At 41.0% G+C, this 20,784-nt stretch overlaps 1 protein-coding gene across 3 annotated transcripts; it reads right to left on the bottom strand.

Annotated features, from left to right (window-relative positions):
* Positions 1–233: 233 nt before the first annotated feature.
* Positions 234–7,388, bottom strand: LOC127950438 (oocyte zinc finger protein XlCOF6). Of its 3 annotated transcripts, none has more exons than XM_052547488.1 (3): positions 7,135–7,388; positions 6,748–6,960; positions 234–4,344 (listed from the first exon to the last, which is right to left on the bottom strand). In XM_052547488.1, exons 2-3 carry the CDS (start codon positions 6,830–6,832, stop codon positions 2,252–2,254), a joined length of 2,178 nt encoding a protein of 725 aa, XP_052403448.1. In that variant the 5' UTR covers positions 6,833–6,960; positions 7,135–7,388; the 3' UTR covers positions 234–2,251. The 3 variants fall into 3 exon arrangements, with proteins under 3 accessions (XP_052403448.1, XP_052403449.1, XP_052403447.1); XM_052547489.1 differs by having other exon boundaries at positions 6,748–6,869; XM_052547487.1 differs by having other exon boundaries at positions 6,748–6,889; positions 7,135–7,387.
* Positions 7,389–20,784: the final 13,396 nt, after the last annotated feature.

The raw sequence follows: 20,784 nt of genomic DNA, 5'->3' as shown, positions 1-20,784 counted from the left end.
GTTGTGTGTACTCTGCTGTACATTTGTTATTGTGGTGCATTATAAGACTGACTTCCCCTACAGTTTCAAACACCACTACAAAGTGCCGTATCTGAAAGATTATTTATGGTGGAACAATATCAGATCACATGTATTCTCCAACTTCTGTTGGAGATTTAATTTTTTCCAAGTGAGGTTGTATAAATTATTAAACTGAAGATTGCTATAGCTGGAGCACACAAATTACACATACGTTTTGTTTATTTATTTTTATTTCAGAATATTTGGAATGACAATTCAAGAACGGCCAAGTCATTTTTCAGAGCCTGTGTTGATCGATTAACAACATTTTCCAATTAGTGGAGGATAATGGCAACGTTAACACGATTTTAGAGCAAGTATAAAACTCTTGGGTTCTTAGGGGGAAAGGATTATACAAAAGGAGAGAGTATTGTATATTGTCAGGGATCATTTTCAACAGCGTTATCTTTGAAACCAATTTTCAATCAATTTTCAGCCCCCCTAAAGATGGATCATGTGTTAATAAACAGCCAACAAAATCCTTAAACTTCCCTCGAGGACCATGAACAGACAGGGGAATAAGATGTTTAACATGATCTTCAAGTCCAGTCCAAATATATGATATGTTATGTTCCAGGAACTGGAGGGAGGTGATAAAGAGATGGATCTCCATGTCAGCCATTTAACATAATTGAATACTTAATACCTTCTATAAAGAAGGAAATCCAACATTTACTCAAACTAAGGTACAGGAGAGAAGTTTAAGCTTTACAAGAATTAGAAATGACAATACAGGACAATGCACTGAGCTAAACAGAGGATTTAAATGCACACGGGATAATGAGAAGACAGATCATCATAATTGTTAATCATAGGAACACACTAGACATGGGGAAAACACTAAAGCCTCATTCACTGTCAGCCAAAATCCAATTTCGTGCATATCCCAGTGGAATTTGATTTGAATAACTGACTGTCCACACAGTGTATCGCAACTGTTCATTCATTTTACAGAATATGAATTGGTTAATATGACAATGCCGCTGTGATATGCCTACGCTACAAATGACAATAACGGAAATACAGTTTGCAATACAGATGTTGTGTTACAACATGCTGACGTTGCACTGTATTATAAAGTATTGTGCAGCAGCATTATTAGTTTTTTTAGGCAACATCAGAATTGCAGAAAGCTGGAATGTGTGGCTTTATTCAGTGACTGCGTTTCCACTGTCAGGCCAAAAGCGAGCTAGTGTGTGCCAGACGTGTTTCCATTGTCACTTCCAGTGCTTGATCATGCCTCATCAGTTCTTCCTCGGCGCTGACGAAAACCTTGGGCCAAAGCGGGCCTGAGGAGTGGTTATTAATAAAGGCATCTGGAGAGCTCAGCGCTGCAGATCATTTCATAAAGCTAACAGCGATAACACCAGCATTAAAAACTTTTTAAATAAGTTGAGCTCAAAACTCACTTTCAGTCAGTAGCTAGTGTTTGAAATAACTTGATCCAATGTGGATTATGATCCCCGTACAATGCAGAAATATGCGCAGCGGAGCTTCTGACGTGATGTTGAAAACACAGCCCGATGCTATTAGCCCCACCTGACCGGTTTAAAGCATTGGCTCGCACTGGCCCAACAGTGGAAAAGCGGCTAATGCTGCGGTCTCGGTTAATTGCGAAACTCAAAGTGGTATGTACAACTATCAGTATATGGTCTTTATCTGCTTAAATTGTTCTTCACAATGACACAAGCTTGTTTCTGCAAAGTTCAGCATGTTTTCTAAAACAATATCTGACTTGTTTACATTTTACGTGGCATGAGGACGTGAAGGTTTTTAATGCAAGAAAAATGTGTAAGCCAAGGCAGTTTGATTTACAGTGATTTTCATATATAATGGTAGTAGTGTACACTGGTTCAAAGCTTTACAGACAATACTGAAGAAATATCTACCATTGGTCATCGCCGAACACTTCCATTTAGAGCTTCAAAAAAAAAGTGTTATTTGTTATTATACCCCGAGTGAGCAAGCCAAAAGCAAGTCCTTAATAAGGTGATAGTACTTAAGAAAAAATGCCTGGTTTCTCGTAAGATTATGAGTAGTTTCTTTCTACGTTGAGGGCATGTCTAAAGGTGCAGTATGTTATATTAGCAAATGTAATGATTTTCAGAGAAACAAGTATGTGAATTAGCATGTTTCCTAAATATCTGCAAACATATTGCGCTATTGTAATGCTTTAGTCAAAAAGGACTTTTTAAGGACTCTCTTCAAAGTGAGTTTCTACATGACTCTGAAGGATTGCTTGACGACTGAAACTCTTTTCACATAATGGACACACGTAAGGCTTCTCCCCGGAGCGAACTCTTATCGGACGCTCTACATCATTTGTACATTTCTTGTCAGTTAGGTGACACGTGAAAGGCTCCTCATCGGCGTGAGTTCTCATGTGCCACTTAAGGCTTGCTTTAAGAGGGAAACGCTTCCCGCACTGTTGACACGCGTAAGGCTTTGCTGCGGTGCACGTTCTTTTCCGACTCTCAACATCTGCATTTTCTGTGCATTTCTTGTCGGTTTGACGGCATTGTAAAAGTTCCTCTTCAGTGTGAGATCTTATGTGCCACGTAAGGCTTCCTTTATGTGTGAAACGCTTCCCACACTGTTGGCACACGTGAGGCTTCTCTCCGGTGTGGATTCTCAGGTGATCATTAAGGTGTCCTCGGTGAATGAAGTTCTTATTGCAGTGATGGCACGTGAATGGTCGGTCTACGATGTGAATTCTTATATGATCACTAAGGTGCGCTTGTTGAATTAATTTCTGTCCAGTCTGATGGCATGCAAGGTTAATAGCAGAGTGAGTTCTCAGGTGAACATTCATGTTTCTTTTCTTACTGAAACTCTCTCCACAATGATGGCACTTGAACGGTCTTTCTCCGGTGTGAATGCTCAGGTGAATGTTTAAGGTTCCTTTCTGACTGAAGCTCTTTCCACACAGATGGCATTTGAAGGGCTTCTCTCCGGTGTGGGTTCTCATGTGTTCATCCAGGTGTCCTCTTTGATTGAAACCCTTTCCACATTGATTGCATGAGTGAATATAGTCTTTAGAGTGAGTTTTCATGTGACACTTAAACTTTCTGTCACATGTGAATTTTTTCCCGCACTGAAGACAAGTCGAAGGGTTCTCTTCGCTGTGAATTCTTCTATGAATCTGAAGTTCCCTTTTATAGGCGAAACTCTTCCCGCACACACTGCAAGGGAAAAGCCCTTCGGTGTGGATTCTCATGTGCCACTTCAGGCTTCCTTTATGCGTGAAACTCTTTCCACAGTGATCGCATGTGAACGGTTTCTCCCCGGTGTGTATCCTTAAGTGAAGATCAAAGTATCCTTTATGACTGAAACTCTTTGCACAGTGAGGGCATGTGAATGGTTTCTCTCCAGTGTGAACTCTTAAGTGTTCATTAAGGTGTCCTCTATGAAGGAAACTCTTTCCACACTGATGGCATTTGAAAGGATGCATTCTAATGTAATGCTTAAACGTTTCTTCGGTGTGGATTCTCATGTGCCATGTCAGGCTTGCTTTATGTGTGAAACTCTTTCCACAGTGAGCGCATATGTAAGGCTTCTCTCCGGTGTGAATCCGTAAGTGATCGTTGAGATGTCCTCTATGTAAACACCTCTTTCCACACTGAGGACACGAGAAGGGCTTCTCTCCAGTGTGGCTCATCATGTGAATACTAAATTGTCCTTTTTGACTGAAGCTCTTTTCACAATGAGGGCATGTAAACTGATTCTTTTTAGTGTGGATTTTCATGTGACTCTTGAGTTTTTCTTGCTGTTTGAGACTTTTTCCACGCTGAGAGCCAGTTAAAGGGCTTTCTTCAGTGTGGCTTCTCAAGTGCCATGTCAGACTTGCTTGAAATCTGAAACACTTTCCACAGTGAGCGCATGTGTAAGGCTTCTCTCCGGTGTGAATCCGTAAGTGTTCGTTAAGATGTCCTCTATGTAAAAACCTCTTTCCACACGGAGCACACGAGAAGGGCTTCTCTCCAGTGTGGCTCATCATGTGAATATTAAACTGTCCTTTATAATCGAAACGCTTTTCACAAAGAGTGCACTGGAAAAGCCTCTCTCCAGAGTGGATTTTTATGTGATTTTGAAGAGTTTGTTTACTAGTGAAACTCTTTCCACATTGATGGCATGTGAAAGGTCTCTTTCTGGTGTGAAATGATCGTGAAAGGTTTTCAGACTGAGTGTCATCTTCTTCAGCTATACAGTTTTCAGGTGTCTGTAAATGCTGGCTGTCTTCAACTTCATTCAGTTCTTGGCTTTCCTCTTTCACTTCCATCAGACCTACAATTAATAACAATAAATTGACAAAAATCAGAAAAGGGGAGACCAAAAAATTTCAAAACGTCAAGCCCAAATAAAAATAGATAATAAAAAACACAAAGTAACTATTCAGTGTGTTTTATGTTTAGTGTGCAATGTGTTCTTTCAGTCATTATCAACACTTTCAGTTCTTCAGTACTGACGCTATTGTCATTTAATGTATTTTTTAAAGCATTTGTCCGTCAAATTAGTAATATGGACAATAAATCAAATCAATGTAATAAACATTCCAAAAAAATGCATCTTTTAAAATGTATTCGTTTTAATTAAATAAACCGTTTTATAAATTGATTTATCACAGTTTTTAGTTAGTGTTGTCACGATACCAAAATGTCAGTATTCGGCACCGATACCAGTGAAAATACACGGTTCTCAATACCAATTTCGGTACCAAAGCAAAACAAAAATATGCTAATTAAAAAAAATACACTTTGCCATTCTTTATACTTATTAACAATTGTGTTTTAAGTTTTTCTACAAGTAATATAATTGTGAAAAACAGTGAACAAGTTTCACCCAAATTTTAGTTGTCTTTTAATTAATTAAATTTAAACATTAATTTTTTGGGTAAATAAAGAGGATTTGCTGTTAATGCCTTTATGTAAAAATGAACTTATTTTGCAACCCTCTACGCACACCTTGGCAATATAAACACCATTGGCTAGTAAAAAATGTTGTTTACTCGCCAGACTGATATGCTATTTTACACACACACAAAAATGTAAAATGGCACAGCTTCTTAAATCTTAGCTTCTTAATCAGTCAGTCAAGCATTGTATTATAGTATTAAGCACTATTTAATGAGAGAACTTGTGATTAGTGATTAGAACTAACACTTGATAACCATGTATGAACGCATATTTGTAATTTTAACTGAACTTGCGACTGCTGGTGATGCTTACGATATTTTTGGCCATTGAGGGTTTCTTTAAAAAATATATATAATAATAATAATAGATCATATTAATAAAAAATAATAATAATACTACTGCAATACTAACCATATACAATGCACTATGGATTGATGAGCTGCTGGGTTCATGAATATTAATCACGTTGTCTGCGTTCGGTCGAACTGATTTGCTGAAATCAAAACAGGGACGGTAATAGATGAGCGTCAGCCAATGAAATTGCCATTTGAACATTAGCTCCGCCCACTACCAGAGAAACCTGCATATCTTCTGCTTGTTCGTAAAAGTTTAATAATTCTAAATGATCTCCATTATTTTGACAGGAGAAGACAACAAATAATATAGTTTACATATAGCATGTCGATTCAGCGTGGTAAGACTCTCGCTCTCTCTCTCTGTGCATGCGCTATCAGTAAAGAGAGGGCGAGTCATGTGCCTTCACAGAGTTTAACGTTCGGCAAATACAGGTGTACTGTGCGTCCACTGAGATGCACTGAAAAGTTCAGATCGCTTGATGGAGAGAAGTGAAGCGCTCAGTCAGAGTTCAGTATGTGAAAATATATCTGTGCTAATCTTATAATAGCCTCCAACACACACACTGGTGAGTAAGATCTAGAATTTATATATTCATAAATGATGAACACTGCTCCGGGTGTGTGTTCACAGTGTGTGTGCACTTCGGATGGGTTAAATGCAGAGCACAAATTCTGAGTATGGGTCACCATACTTGGCTGAATGTCATGTCACTGTCACTTTTTTGACGGATTGCCCAAAAATGGAAATTCAGTAAATAAATTATACACCCTCATATGGTTCCAAACCAGTAAAACCTCTGTTCATCTTTGGAACACAATAAAATATTTATATATAAGTAGTTAATGATAGGATTTTCATTTTTGGGTGAACAATCCCTTTAAATGCCTCAATCTGGTGCATCTTAAATAGAAACAATTTAGATTGTCGTAATTATGTCACTCCAATTCATTGTTGAAATAGGCTATAAATATTTAAACAAGGGCTGGGCAGTATATTGAGTTCATACAATATTGCTATATTTTTATAAGCCTTTTGGTGTGAGAAATTACTCTTATATTGATGCGAGAATATAACAAAGTAAATATAACATGAAGTAGTCTACATGTTTACATTAACTTTTTTTTTTTTATCTCACTACCTTTAATATAAACATTGTTTTGTTGGACAACATTGGGCATGATATAGAAGGCTATATCGCATATTTAATTTTTTGGCCATATCACTAAGCCCTAATTTAAGCATATTTACATATATACTATATTCCAAATAACCTGGAAATACATGCATTTACTATGTTTCCTTTCAAGTTACATCTGGTGCAATAAACAATCTTTGAGTAGTCTCTTTTTCTGGCCTAAGAAAACACACATTATGAGAAATCATTACCAATTTTTATTGAATTGCTTCAAAAACTAACCTATTTGTTCCTCAGTTTCTTCATCTTTCACTCTGCAGGGTTCTGGATCAGTCGAGTCTTCAGGCTCCTCTTTAATAAACTCCATGACATGAAGATGTATCTTCTACCTTTCTCAAAGACGTCTGTGTCACGTTAAAGATGACTGAAATAGTTAACAGAAAGGAATAAAGAGCCAAGTGAATTGCTCTGGTCCTCGTGTGTGGACGCGTTACACTGGAAACAAAATAACACTCGCACATTTTGGCGCCATTTACTATGAACACACGAAGCGTTACATTATCACGCTGAAATACACTCATTTTACATTACCAACCAACGCAAATATAGTACATTGTGGAAAACATTACTTGAAGACAGCTTTCAACAAAAAAATTACGTTTTACGCACCTTAAACGCTGAATATCTCGAAACAAAAACCTCTTCTCTGTCCAACACGACTACAGCAGAGGGAGGAGTCCCGCCGCCTGCGTGATGACGTCAGAGCTGTTCCGCGAACTGCACTTTTTTATATAAAGAAAATCAGTTGTCGGCACATATTTTTTTCATTGTCCAGATTTGTTTTAAAATGATATCCTGCTTTAATATTTTGTTACTTTTTCTATTGTAATCATAATATAAAACACATTAGAAATTGAATTATTATTATTTATATATTTAGGGAAATGTTATATATATACCTACGTTTCATGACCAACTTCAAGGATGGGCTGAAACTCATCTCTTCCATCTTTATTTGACCCTCTAACTCTATAGAACTCTCTATTCTAATTCTATTCTTCAGAAAAAATAAGCCCCTTTTTGACTTACACTCTATTCCTTTACTAACTGCTTTTCTTGCAAAAAAAAAAAAAAAACCTTAAAAATAACAGTAGCTTCTCTAATCTTTTTATCTATGTTTTCATTGAACTGTAACAGATTTAAAGACAGTTCACGCACTGCTGAGCTCCTGATATTTATAATAGATAAATATTGCTGAAATCTGGAATGTTTTCTATAATATCACTTATTTTTTGGATATTCACATTTATCGACATCATCACCACGTGGACTAAAATAATCTAAACCATACTTCTTTTAATGAATAAACTCAGAAAAACACAATCCTAACTCAAAATGTTGCAGGTGAACGATTGTGCTCGGATCCATTTCACTAAAAGTGAAACAACTACCATCAAATATGCATTTCTAAAAGACAAAAACAGTAATATTCTAATTAATATTATTAGGCAACACAAACCTGTTTCTTGATTTGAAACTAGTCTTTAGTTCTATCATATTTATAAAAGAAAAATACAGCTTTCTGATTCTTTCCTGCTGGCTGCTTGCCGTGGGCGGAGCTATTCACCTTATTCCGCCCCGCCCACTTTTAATACTTCGCATTTTGTCATCCGACTTCCGCTAAACTGATACGGCACATCCAGTAACTAGTTCAGTAGTTGTAAGATTGTTTATAGCTAGCTATAAACTGGGAGCACGATGAAAACTTCTTACGATGATCAAATGGTCTCAAATTGTCCCCATCCATCGTCACTGTTAACGTGGGTAGACAAAATTAAAGAAGTGGCCAGAGGTAACTTATATTATTTATATTTAACTACTTCATCCTGTCAGAAGGAGTTGATGGACTCTGCGTGGTGCTGGTCAGTGAGCAGGGATCAGTGAAGATTACTGGATGTTCCTGCATCGCTGGTTTGGGAAGATCATGTAGCCTCGATATTAAGGAAGGTAAGACTATCACACACATTATTATTTATTATTCATGAAAATATCTTGCAGCGTTTGTGTTGTTAATATACACTAAGTATGGTATACATGTTTAAAAGTATATTAACGTGTTTGTGACACACAGCTGCTGACCTGATGACCATCATCAGACTAAGTATCTTGTCTAATATCTTAATTGTACACTGGAGTAAGGTAAGTGAACGTTTATAAATTACACATTAGAAAAGGAGGAGGCTGGAACTTGGAAGTGAAGGTGTGCATAATTATCAGGCAGATTATATTTTACAGAAAAAAATGAGCCCAAAAAAGATTATACATCACTTATAAAAGATTAAATGCAGAATTAATACTTATTAAGATTGATGTGGTTTGGAATTGGTAAAATATACTTGGGAAAAAATATGATCAGAAAATCAATTTGCCTAGTAATTCTGCACAGTGTATATGCAAAAGGTAAGATTTGGTAGGTGTATATTAAGTCTAATCAATGAATAATGTAGGTAAATGTCAAGTGAAATGATAATGAATGATTCTGAAATAAGACGACTGTGAAAGCTTTGAAATGTATTTTAGGTTTGCCTAAGACTTTGATTTGTGTTTTAGAAAATGTATAATTTAAAACAAGTTGTATAAAATCATTAGGGATTTGTTGATCAGTGTTTGTTGTTTTCAGGAAGCAAGAGACACCTTCTATTGACCATCCTGTACAATTTCACCATTTAACTCCCATATGTAATAGACCAAGATGGAATTAACTTGCAAACTTGACATGACTTATTCCTTCAAATCAGAGATTGAAGATAAAAAAAAAATCAAATTAAGATAAAAAAAAAAAAAAAAAACTATTCATAGCAGGTAATGTCAGGGGACTTTCAGCGAGATCAGGGGGATGTGGATCTGATCACCCTCACAGTGGTCCACTGCATCACTGGCGGTCATCGATGCACCTGTGGAAGTAATTAAACATTTTTACATTAGTACTTACAATATATCATTAAAACTAATGTATGATGGGACCCCAACTAAGCACAGTTTGTGTGTATGCGTGTGAGAGAGAGATGCACTAAAAACAAAACATTATACTGAACTGTGGTGTTCAAACATCGGTCAACATATGAATGAGAAATGTAGCTATCTGGCCTGCTATCACCTGCAATCTCTGTAATTTACAGGAATAATGTGAGCTATTGTAATGTACCATAATATCTTGTACTAACGTAAAAATGGAATAGATGGACAGTGGTAATCATGTAAAATTCATGTACTTCGTTACTGATTTTAAATGTATTCATAGAACGGACTACTATGATGAATGATATATGATTAATGAAATTAAATGATTTTAAAAATCTAACCTTAGGCAAGCAAGCACATAGCTATCTAAGTTAAGGTTAGCTTACCTGAATCTGACAACCTTTACAGCACCCGGCGTGACTTATTTACTGGATCATTGTAACCGAGCCATTTCTCAGGGTGTGTTCATCAGTCGGCCTCCCGTCCATGATATCATATAAACATGCATAAGACGGTTCCTCTAAAACCGTCCCACTGGGTGCTAGCACAGTCTCTTGCCCCCACAGAGTACTCGCCCCCTTTTCCTGCCGTCTCATTTTCCCAGAGACACCCTTTGTTAAATATCCCTATACTTATTCAAAAGCCAGCCAATTGGTTTGCAGTTCATCTGGGATCTGGACCAATGTCCCTACCTCCAGGACCAGGCACCTATCTACCAAATTACCCGGATCCCCACAACGCCAACAAGCCAGCCCTAGTGGCAGGAAGTGGACCAGGGAATTTGCGTGGGGTGGCCGCATGAGGCCCGTCGAGCTCCCCCGTGTGAAGCGTCCCCGTTCCCTTCAGCATCTCAGCTCCCATCTTCCAGCGAGGATTGGCCCTCAATGGCCCACCAAAATGGGTCCTGGGGAAAGGAACGGGTTTAATGGACAGGGAAGAGAGAGAGACAACAGAGGAGAGAGATGGACAGGAGTGGTCTGCCAGCTGGTCCTCCGCCAGTGGGATGGCCAGATCCAGTGACGCCGGGACACTGGGCAGTCATCTTTGGCAGACGAGAGAAAAAACTGTTCAAGTACCACTTTGTCGATGATGGCCTTGGCGTCGCTCCCCCCGACTAACAGCCATTTGCGGCATGAGTCCCAGAACTGTTGCGCCAAGACAAAGGGTCGGCTTGCTTCCGCTAATTCCAGGGACTGGAATCGTTGTCAATGTTATTCAAGGCTGAAACTGACCCTATGGAGAATGGCTCTTTTCAAATCAGCGTACACCAGGAGGTTCTGGATGGGGAGTTGTTTAGCCGGATTGTGGGCTTCCCCCGACAGCAACGAAATCAGCCACAGCGTCCAGTTGGTCGATGGCCACTTATTATTTCAAATAAATCCAGGAAGGCCTCTTGATCATCAGACAGACCCATCTTGGAGAGAGACATGTGAGCGGGGGTGGGGGGTGAGCTCCTGGTCTAGCTCCGGAACAGCTCGCGGTCCTCCTGCTGGGCTCGCATCATGGCTTGAAACCGATGTACCTGGTCCACCCGTAACTCCAGCAGGGCTTGATTGTTTTCCTGATGCATACCGGCGAGTGAGCTGATGATGTCCGCAAATAGCGTTCCCGATGTTCCTGACGGAGTTTGCATCTTGGGGGCCACTCCTCGACCACAAGTCCTTGGCTCTCTCTCTCTTTTCGAGCTGGTTTCCAACCGTTTATATATGTGGACATCCCACACCAATTACTGCAACGAAACCCAGCTGTTAAGTAATTTTGCACCTGAATCACTTACAGCCGCTCGTCTCTTCACTCTCTCTCCCCCGCCAAAAAGGCATTCTCGAACAAATCCTATGCAGTGCTGCAGACGATTTTGAAGAACATTGAGATGCGCGGTCATGCTCTCCTCTGGTCAACATGTGCGCAGGTGTGCTTTTCCTAGAGAAGTGCAAATGTAAGGAGTTCTGCTCTAGTCTACGTCATTAGATTCACGATTAAAAAAAAAAAAAAAACAGCCGAAACTTGTACCAACCCAGAAGTAAGATTTTCGGTAAAGAAATTCTCAGTCATTCTTTAAATAAATTGTTACAATATTATATATTATTATTATATTATATTAATATATATATTGGGATCTCTTTTTTTTTTTGGCCATATTGCTTAGCCCTAATGTGAAACACAAGAAAGACAATTAGTATAAGTATAATTGAAAACTAATCGTTTGATGCACACTGCAACTTTTTTTCTCATAAAAACCTACCACACTGAGGGCTGTGAACAGATTTTGTTGATTTTCATGTTCCAAAATGAAAACTTTTGCAATTTCATTCATTTCTGACTCTCAATCTTTTAATTTGATTCATTCAATTTTGACTGCTATATCAGGTACAGTACATGCCAAATTTTCGCAGGAAAAATCTATCAGTTAATGCTGTAAATTAGAGAGTTGTTACAACATTACTAAACTGCAAAAAAAAAAAAAAAAAAAAAAAAAAAATTAAGGAACAGTTTTTAATTGGAGTATAGCATCAAGTCAATTAAACTCCTGGGATATTGATCTGGTCAGTGAGTGGTAGCACAGGGGGTTGTTAACCTGTTTCAGCTGCTTTGGTGTAAATTAAACTAACAACAGGTGCACCACATGGGCTTCAATACGTGCCATTGCCAGAAGGTTTGCGGTGTCTCCCAGCACAGTCTCAAGAGCACGAGGATATTCAAGAAGACAGACAGTTACTCCAGGAGAGCTGGACAGGGCCGAAGAAGGTCCTTAACCCATCAGCAGGAATTTCTGCATCATTTTGATTTTCGGGACATCTTTGAATTCAGCCCTCTGTAGGTTTACAATTTTCATTTCTATCAAACACATCTGATGTGCATTTCATTACATACATTTTAGTTTAAAATATTCCTTTAATAACAATAATAATAATACACAATACTTTTGACTCTTATGTGTAAAAAATTACTAAAGAAAAATAAATGCCAAATATCGAATCATTCAATTATACACAAAATTATTTATACGAGTAATTGAAAACAAATGGTTTCAAACTCCTGCATACTTAATTTTCTCTTACAACAAAACTGACAATTTTCTACTGTGGGTGCATCAACTGCAGTACAAAACCCCCGTTGATCTTTTAAAAATATTTTAACCTTTTGACAGCCTTTTTTTTAATTTATAACAAAAACACGCAAAGAGTTTAAATGCAAAGAGAAAAAAAATTTCACCTGTTTTATTCATATGTTTCACTTATATATTAATAAATGTACATGGTTTCAGTGCAGCTTTACCAGACAAGTAATGCATCCATGTGCAGTTCAAAGGGTTTATTTATGTATCATTTAGAGTCATTTTAAGTGTTTTTTAGGCTCAAGGATTCTTTTCAGTGTGAGTTTTTATATGATTCATAAGGTGTCCTTTATGTTTATAGCCCTTTCTACCACATTGAGGACATTTTTTAGGCTGCTCACATGACGCTCAAGTCATCTATCATCCTCAATGTGATACTTTTTAATATGCAACCTTAGGCTTCCGAAGTTTGGGCACTCAAAAGGCTTCTCTCCAGTGTGAATCCTCATGTGAATATTAAGTTGTCCTTTATGACTGAAGGTCTTTCCACAGTGAGGGCATGCAAACAGATTCTTTTTAGTGTGGATTTTCACGTGACATGTCAGACTTGTTTTATGTGCGAAACACTTTCCACAGTGAGCGCATGTGTAAGGCTTCTCTCCGGTGTGAATCCGTAAGTGATCGTTAAGATGTCCTCTATGTATAAACCTCTTTCCACACTGAGGACACGAGAAGGGCTTCTCTCCAGTGTGACTCCTCATGTGAACATTAAATTGTCCTTTACTGAAGCTCTTTTCACAATGTGTGCATCCCAAAAGCTTCTTTCTGGAATTATTTTTAAAGTGCCCTTTTTGTGAGAGGTTTGCAGGCTGAGAGTTTTCTTCAGTTTTAAGTGTCTGAAATAGTGGTTGTCTTCAAATTTATCCAGGACTTGACTCTCCTCTTTCACTTCTGCCAGGCCTGCAATTAACATTTAATTATTAAAATTTTTTCAAGAAAGTGGTACTCAAATTTTGCAGGTCAATCACTACCTTCAATCAAAGCGCTCAAGTACCTCCTCCTATTTAAGCACCGTTTTAAAGGTACAGTTCACCCAAAACATACTTGACCTCATGTTATTCCCATCCTGTATGGGTTTCCTCCTTGTGAGCATAAAAAAGTATTTTGAAGACAGCTGGTAACCAAACAGTTGATGGTAGCCATTGACTTCCATAGTATGGAGAAATACTTTGTAAGTCAGTAATGACCGTCAGCTGGTGGGTTGCCAGAATTGTCATTCTTGGGTGAACAGTCCATTTAAGTATTTTTAGCAACATGCATCACATTTTGATTAAATGGTTAGTAGAGCTGGTAGATAATACTTACGAATCATTTAATTTCACAATAACAATATATATTCTGATAAATTTTGCTTGAAATAAGGTTATTAAAATAGAACAAATTTAAATACCGCTAGTGTTGTCCCATTACCAAAGCTTTGACATTGATACGATACCTGACTAAAATATCTACTGAACCGATACCACAACCAATCAATAACACAACAGGAAAAGTATTTAAAAAATAGATCGAATAAATGATCGACATAGAGCTTATATTTTATCTATTAATAAATAAAAATCTTTCATTTGATCAGTCTCTGCCTGTCCTGCTATTCAAGCATTTCATCCTCCTTTAAAAAATATATTTACAACATTAGTAAGTTATCTAAGTTGCTAAGGTAAGGATAAATCCAAATAACAGTTATTATTGATGTTAACTGTCCCGTTCATGTCACAAAATAAATATTTTTGAATGAGTGAGGAATGGATATGATATGACCAAAATCTTAATTCACGATACGAGTAATTTTACTTGACGATAATTTAAATCATTATATATTATTTTTGTTATTAGTATCTTCGTCTGTCACTTTAAGACTTGCACCGACTCAAAATATGGGTCTCTTTCTCAGCTGTTTATGTTTAAGTCATAATACAAGCATTTGAATTAGAGGTCGACCGATATATCGGGCCGATATTTGTAATTTTTTAATATATCTGCATCGACCGATATCCATGTTTAGTAGCGCTGATTTAAAGTCAGGCACATCAGCGGGCAGCCCCGTGTTATTGTTGCGGTGGAAAGTGCTGCTGCCGCATGTGAAGCACCCCAAGTCAAAACTTTTGGAAGATTCAACAAGAGTCCTGGGAGATGAAGGTAGTCAGAGAATTTCACTCTGTAAATGGGGTGAAGTTGGCAGCTCTCACAAACACCGCAGTGTGATTGAGGGCTCCGTTACTCCGCCGCTCACAGACAGCACCGCGCTCGGAGAGACAGCTGTCCTGGAGCTGCCCAGAACTGTGAATCACATTTGTTTGGAAGCATGGTTTGAATTATCCCAAACGTAACTGTGGCGCTTGTGGCTGTGCTGCGCAGTCTATGAACCATTTTTTTTTCACTTCAAACATTTTATGCAAGTATTATGACCAGTATTTTTTTGTTTCATCCTGTTCTGCAAAATATTAGATTTTCAATTTTTGTGTTCCGCTAGGCCTATTTGTTTTAACCTGTTAGCCTGCACCCCAACGCGGGCGTCCTTAATGCCCCTAAACTCGCACGTGTCAGTGTTTATCATTATAAATATCTAAGCCTCAAGCATAGACGACAGATCGCTGTTTTTCAATGGAAAGCTTATAAAGACTGTATTTGCTAGATTTATGTAAGCAGTACACATAAAAAACATGAACATTAGAAACGCTGTACATACCAAATCCGTCCTAATAACAAGTCATAAACACAGCCACAGCTGTAAATCCCGGTTTAGTTAGAAAGGTTAGGGTCCACTGAACGACATCTCTTGAAGCATGTTTAGTCCAACGAAGCAATAACGTTGTAATATGGAACATAACTCCTTTGTTTACGTTTCATTTCTTCAGCGACACAATTGTTTGCGTCCGTTATGGAATAACTCAAGGTCGGAAACTGTGTCTTGGTAGTAAAAACACGGCATGGTTTTGCAACGTACAGTATCACAAACAGAATGAGACAATCCACAGGAAAAAAAAAAAGAATGATAGGCGAAAGATAGTATATTTGAATTTTGGTGCTCTGACGCCCTGTCATCTGATGGAGGCGGAACTTAGCAGCCATGGTAACTACTGTATAGCTGGTTATAACAATGAATAAACTTAACTCACCGAAAGTACATGTGACGCTACAGAGGGTACATCCAGCTTGTAAAACCTGGCGAATGTGTTCTGGGGAGACCAGCCAGCAGCAAGACATAAATCCTGGATAGACATACCTCTAACCCAGGCCCAGGAGGAAGATATTGCCCTCACAGAATGAGCTTTGATGTTGAGGGGACAATCCTTCCCTTGGCATTCGTAAGCCAACGCAATAGTGTCCACAATCCAGTGAGAAAGTCTCGGTTTTGAAACAGCATGTCCCTTATTACATCCACCAAAGCACACGAACAGCTGGTCCGACTGACGAAAGGCGGCCGAGCGATCCACATACATCCGCAAAGCCCTAACAGGGCAAACAGCGCTCTGAGCAGCAGCATTATGCGAGGCTGACGGCTCAGCAGATAAGGCAGGCAGCGAAACAACCTGTGCTCTAAATGGTGTATTGAGAGACTTCGGAACGTAACCTGGTCTCGGCCGGAGAGTGACATTACAGTCGCCAGGTCCGAAACAGATGCAATCGTCGTTCACCGAAAACGCATGTAGGTCTCCAATGCGCTCCAATGCGAGAGCAAGAAGCAAGGCAGTCTTCAGGGAAAGCTCCTTAACCTCAATAGAAGCTAAGGGCTCGAACGGCGGTAGAGCTAGAGCCCTCAAAACTAGAGCTAAATCCCAAGGCGGCACGGAGGGCGGCCGTGAAGGACACAATCTCCTCGCTCCCCTGAGAAAACTGATTACCAGGGCATGCTTACCGATCGATTGCCCGTCAATGGGGGGACGAAAAGCGGCAATAGCGGCCACATACACTTTAAGCGTGGACGGCAAACTCCCGCAGTCCATTCTGTGCTGTAGAAAGCGTAAAACATCCAACACGGAACAGGTCCCCGGGTCAATTTGAATGTTCTCGCACCATTTTGTGAAAACTCCCCACTTCAGAGCGTAGAGGCGTCTCGTAGATGGAGCGCGAGTCTCCGTAAGCGTATTCAACACCCGTGAGTGCAGAGTGTCCTGCTCGTTTAAGGTCCCCGCAGCGGCCACATGTGAAGGTTCCACAGCTCGGGGCTGGGGTGCCATATTGTGCCGTTCGCTTGAGACAGCAGATCCTTCCTGAGGGGGATTTGCCATGGAGGGGCCATCACTAAACCTCTCAGGTCCGCGAACCAGGGCTGATTCGGCCAGTTCGGGGCCACGAGTATAACTGACGCTCTCTCCTCCCTGATTTTGCATAAAACCATAGGCAGAATCTTCACCGGAGGAAACGCGTAAAGTCTGGCTTCCGGCCAGCGCAATGTCAGAGCATCTCCCGGTAGAGGGGAGTGAGATAGCGAGAAGAATGTCTGACAGTGCATGTTCTCGCTTGTGGCGAACAAATCCACTTCCGCCCTCCCAAATCGATCCCAAATCATATGAACTGATCCTGGGTGAAGCCTTGAGGAATCCCGTTCCTCAAAAGCATGTCCGCTCCGCGGTTCAGGATACCGGGGATGTGCGCCGCTCTTATGGAGAGAAAGTGTCGGTCCGCCTACAACAAGAGACTTGCTGCTCGTTTGAATAGAGCTCTGGAGCGCACGCCTCCCTTGCGATTTATGTACGAGACCACAGACGTGTTGTCGGTTCGAATTAGTACATGTTGTCGCTCCAGTTTCGACCGAAAGGCTTGCAGGGCGAGGAAAACAGCTTCCAATTCCAAACGGTATATGTGCCACGTTCTCTGTGACTCCGACCACAGGCCTGAGGCAGAAACGCCCAGGCACACTGCTCCCCAGCCTGAAGTTGACGCGTCTGTCGAGACCACGGTGCGCTAAAGGAGTCACTAAACCCAAAGGAACTCCTGCGCTGAACATATCCGTGCTGACGCAACTGTGAGTGACCGTAATTCATTTGTGGCTCGACGACCACGCCCTCTGCGGAACTCGAGCTTTTAGCCAAAGCTGTAGCGGTCGCATATGCAACACACCCAGATGGCACACTGAAGAAGCCGCCACCATCAGACCCAGAAGCCTCTGAAAATCCCTCAGTGAAACTGACCTGCCCGGTCTGAAACAGCGCAGAGTCGATGAGATTGTCTCCATGCGCTCCTGAGAAAGATGGGCTCGCAACGCCATCGAGTCCAAACATACTCCCAGATATGTTATAGTCCGACTCGGTAAAAGCACGCTCTTCTGCATATTTACACGCAGTCCCAGCGTATCCAAATGGCGGAGCAGCGTTTCCACGTGACTGATTAGCACATCTCTTGAGTGGGCTAAAATCAGCCAATCGTCCAGATAATTCAAGATGCGCATTCCGCTCGATCTGAGGGGAGAAAGCGCTGTGTCCACACACTTTGAAAATGTGCAGGGGGCCAGGGCCAGGCCGAACGGAAGAACTGAATACTGATAAGCCGTGCCTTCGAAAGCAAACCCGAGGAAGCGCCTGTGGTGCGTCGCTATTTGAATATGAAAGTACGCGTCTTTTAGATCCACTGAGGCGAAGCAGTCCCCGGGCCGTATCTGCATCAGGATCTGTTTTAGTGTTGTCATTCTGAATGCGCGTTTGTGAAATGCTCGGTTGATGGGTCTCAGATCCAGAATAGGACGGAGTCCTCCACCCTTCTTTGGCACCACGAAGTAGCTGTAAAAACCGCTTTTCTGCTTGCTTGGAGGGACACGCTCTATCGTTCCTTTCTCGAGCAGACTGCAAACTTCTTGCCTCAGAATTGAAAGGTTGTGGGGCAAAGCCAGTGACGGGACCACGCCGTTGAATCGGGGAGGTCTGCGTTTGAACTGGAGAGAATATCCTTGCTGAATAATTCCCAGTACCCATTGTGAAACGCCTGGGATAGCCTTCAACGCGTCCAGAAAATGACACAGCGGACGCGTTAGCTCTAAGGCTTCCATAGCTACTGAAGGCTTGTTTTGACCGGGGCCCCGCCCCCGCAAGGTTAGAAGCACTGGCTGGGGGACAGCCCGTGGCGGGCATTGTGTGTTGTTGGCACTCTCGCGCCCTCGAGAGGCCATTATAATCATTGCTTGTGACTCTGCGCTGTCCTGAGACAGGGCGAGTGACACAGTGTTGGGTGCACGAGGAAGAGAAAGCTCTTTTTGTGAAAAGATACATGTTTTTATTGTGGAACTCACACAAACAGCATTTAAACACACATTTAGCTTGTCGCCCAAAGGAACCTGGGGGACACGAAGCTCTTGAACACAGCGCTTGGGGGCGGGGCCACCAGCGCGCTCTCTCTTCATCTTGAGCGGCCCGTCAGGAAGATGGCTTTGCAGCAGAGGATGATGCGCTGGCTCTCTCGCGGCGCGGGCTCCTCTTCCTACTCTGATGCCTCTTCCCAGGCCCCGACCACTGCTTGTTTCGGCCGAAACGGACGTCACGGCGGACTGTTCAGCCAGTCCTTGGGCCTGGCGAGGTGCTGATGAAGAGTGGGACCTCGCGGATGAGGACTGAAGTGAGCAATGAGGCATCACGTGGCTCATCGCTTTGGCGCGCTTCTGAGTCTTGGAGAAACGCTCCGTGACCGACTCCACGGCGTCACCAAAAAGGCCGGGGGGAGTGACTGGAGCATTTAGAAGCGTCCTGCGATCCGCGTCCTTCAGGTCAGCTAGGGTTAACCACAGGTGCCTGTTAAGGACGACCATGAAACCCATGGAACGGCCGATGGCTTGAGCGGAGCGATTGGTAGCCATCAGCGCGAGATGAGGCTTTGTCCGCCTGGTGAGCTGTAAACCTGCACGGCTTGGAGGGCAGCGTGCGGACGGAACCCAACACTGAGGATGACGGGCACAGGTGCGCGGCAACCGTCTCCTCGACGGGGGACCCGCACAAATCTGGCAAGTAGCTGCCATCGGATGCGGAGAGGAAAAGGTGAGTAATCCTCTGATACAACTTCCACGATGGTAGATAAAAGACTTCAAAGCATGAAAATAACTTCATTAGCGTGAAGAAAGAGATTCTGGCATAATTTTCGCGCCCATGCAATTTATACTGCCCGCGAACCTGTCAGTATTTGCATGTTTCGCATCAATTGGCCAGCTGCCCCCAGCTGGCGTTAGCCAATAAGATTTCAGCAAAAGTGGAGAAGGGAGGAGTTCCCATATACGTCTTAGCTGACATAATGTTGAGTTACCGTCTCAAGAGGGAACCCATATCGGTCGATCTCTAATTTGAATGTAATTGTGTGGGTGTTCATCGTCGATGCACAGTAACTTTTGAAATAGATTGTGAGAGTTCTTTTTCAAGATTTGTTGCACTTAGCTAACTTTAGCATCAAGCAATTATTTTCAAAATTAAAGCATGTTAAAAGGTAGCAAATTTTGGAATGTTCTGAAATAAAGTGTATTTACTGCACTTTCTTCAGCTAGGTACAAGGTTTACTTACGTGAAACATTTCTACTGGATTTTTCATGAAAATCCAAATAGAACTTAGTAATATAGTATATATAAAATTCCACTTTATGTAAAGTGATGATTAAAAAATACATATAAGCTCCTCGGTTTCTTCATCTTTCACTCTGCATGGCTCTGGATCACTCATGTCCTCAGGCTCCTCTTTAATAAACCCCATCTTCACATCCATGACAATATAAAATAAAAAAGCTAAGTAAATAACTACTGGTCTCCGTGTGTTCAAGGCAATTTCCTCAGAAAATAACGCTAATATATTTTGGTGCCATTTACAATAAGACTTTCAGCAAACAAGTCATTGCAGGATTCCATTGAACATTCATTTCTTAATACCAGACAAACATCTGTGATACTACCATGTTGTCAGAATACATTTGTTTAAACAACTCTTAATCTAAAAATGCACTTACTGAACGGCTCAAAACAAACACGAGAAGCACACATAGACAGTAAAAGAAATGGACAAAGCGACCCCATTGGAACTCAATTGAGACAAGTGAGGCCCATTTTTAGCGTTTTTTAGCAATTCCGTTTCTGACGTGCAAACTCAAACAAAGCTTGACGACGTCAGCAACCTGTCTGCCAGATGTAAATCTTCTAGTAGCTGTGCGTGCAAACTGCCATCGTTAATCTTGCAGAGACGGCGAGCTTGAGCGGGAGGTTCTTTGTCGTGAGTGA

The sequence above is a fragment of the Carassius gibelio genome, chromosome B2, assembly GCF_023724105.1.
Source record: "Carassius gibelio isolate Cgi1373 ecotype wild population from Czech Republic chromosome B2, carGib1.2-hapl.c, whole genome shotgun sequence".
Taxonomy (NCBI): Eukaryota; Metazoa; Chordata; class Actinopteri; order Cypriniformes; family Cyprinidae; genus Carassius; species Carassius gibelio.
The sequence above is the reverse complement of the archived record's forward strand: the minus strand, read 5'-3'. Positions and strand labels throughout refer to the sequence as shown.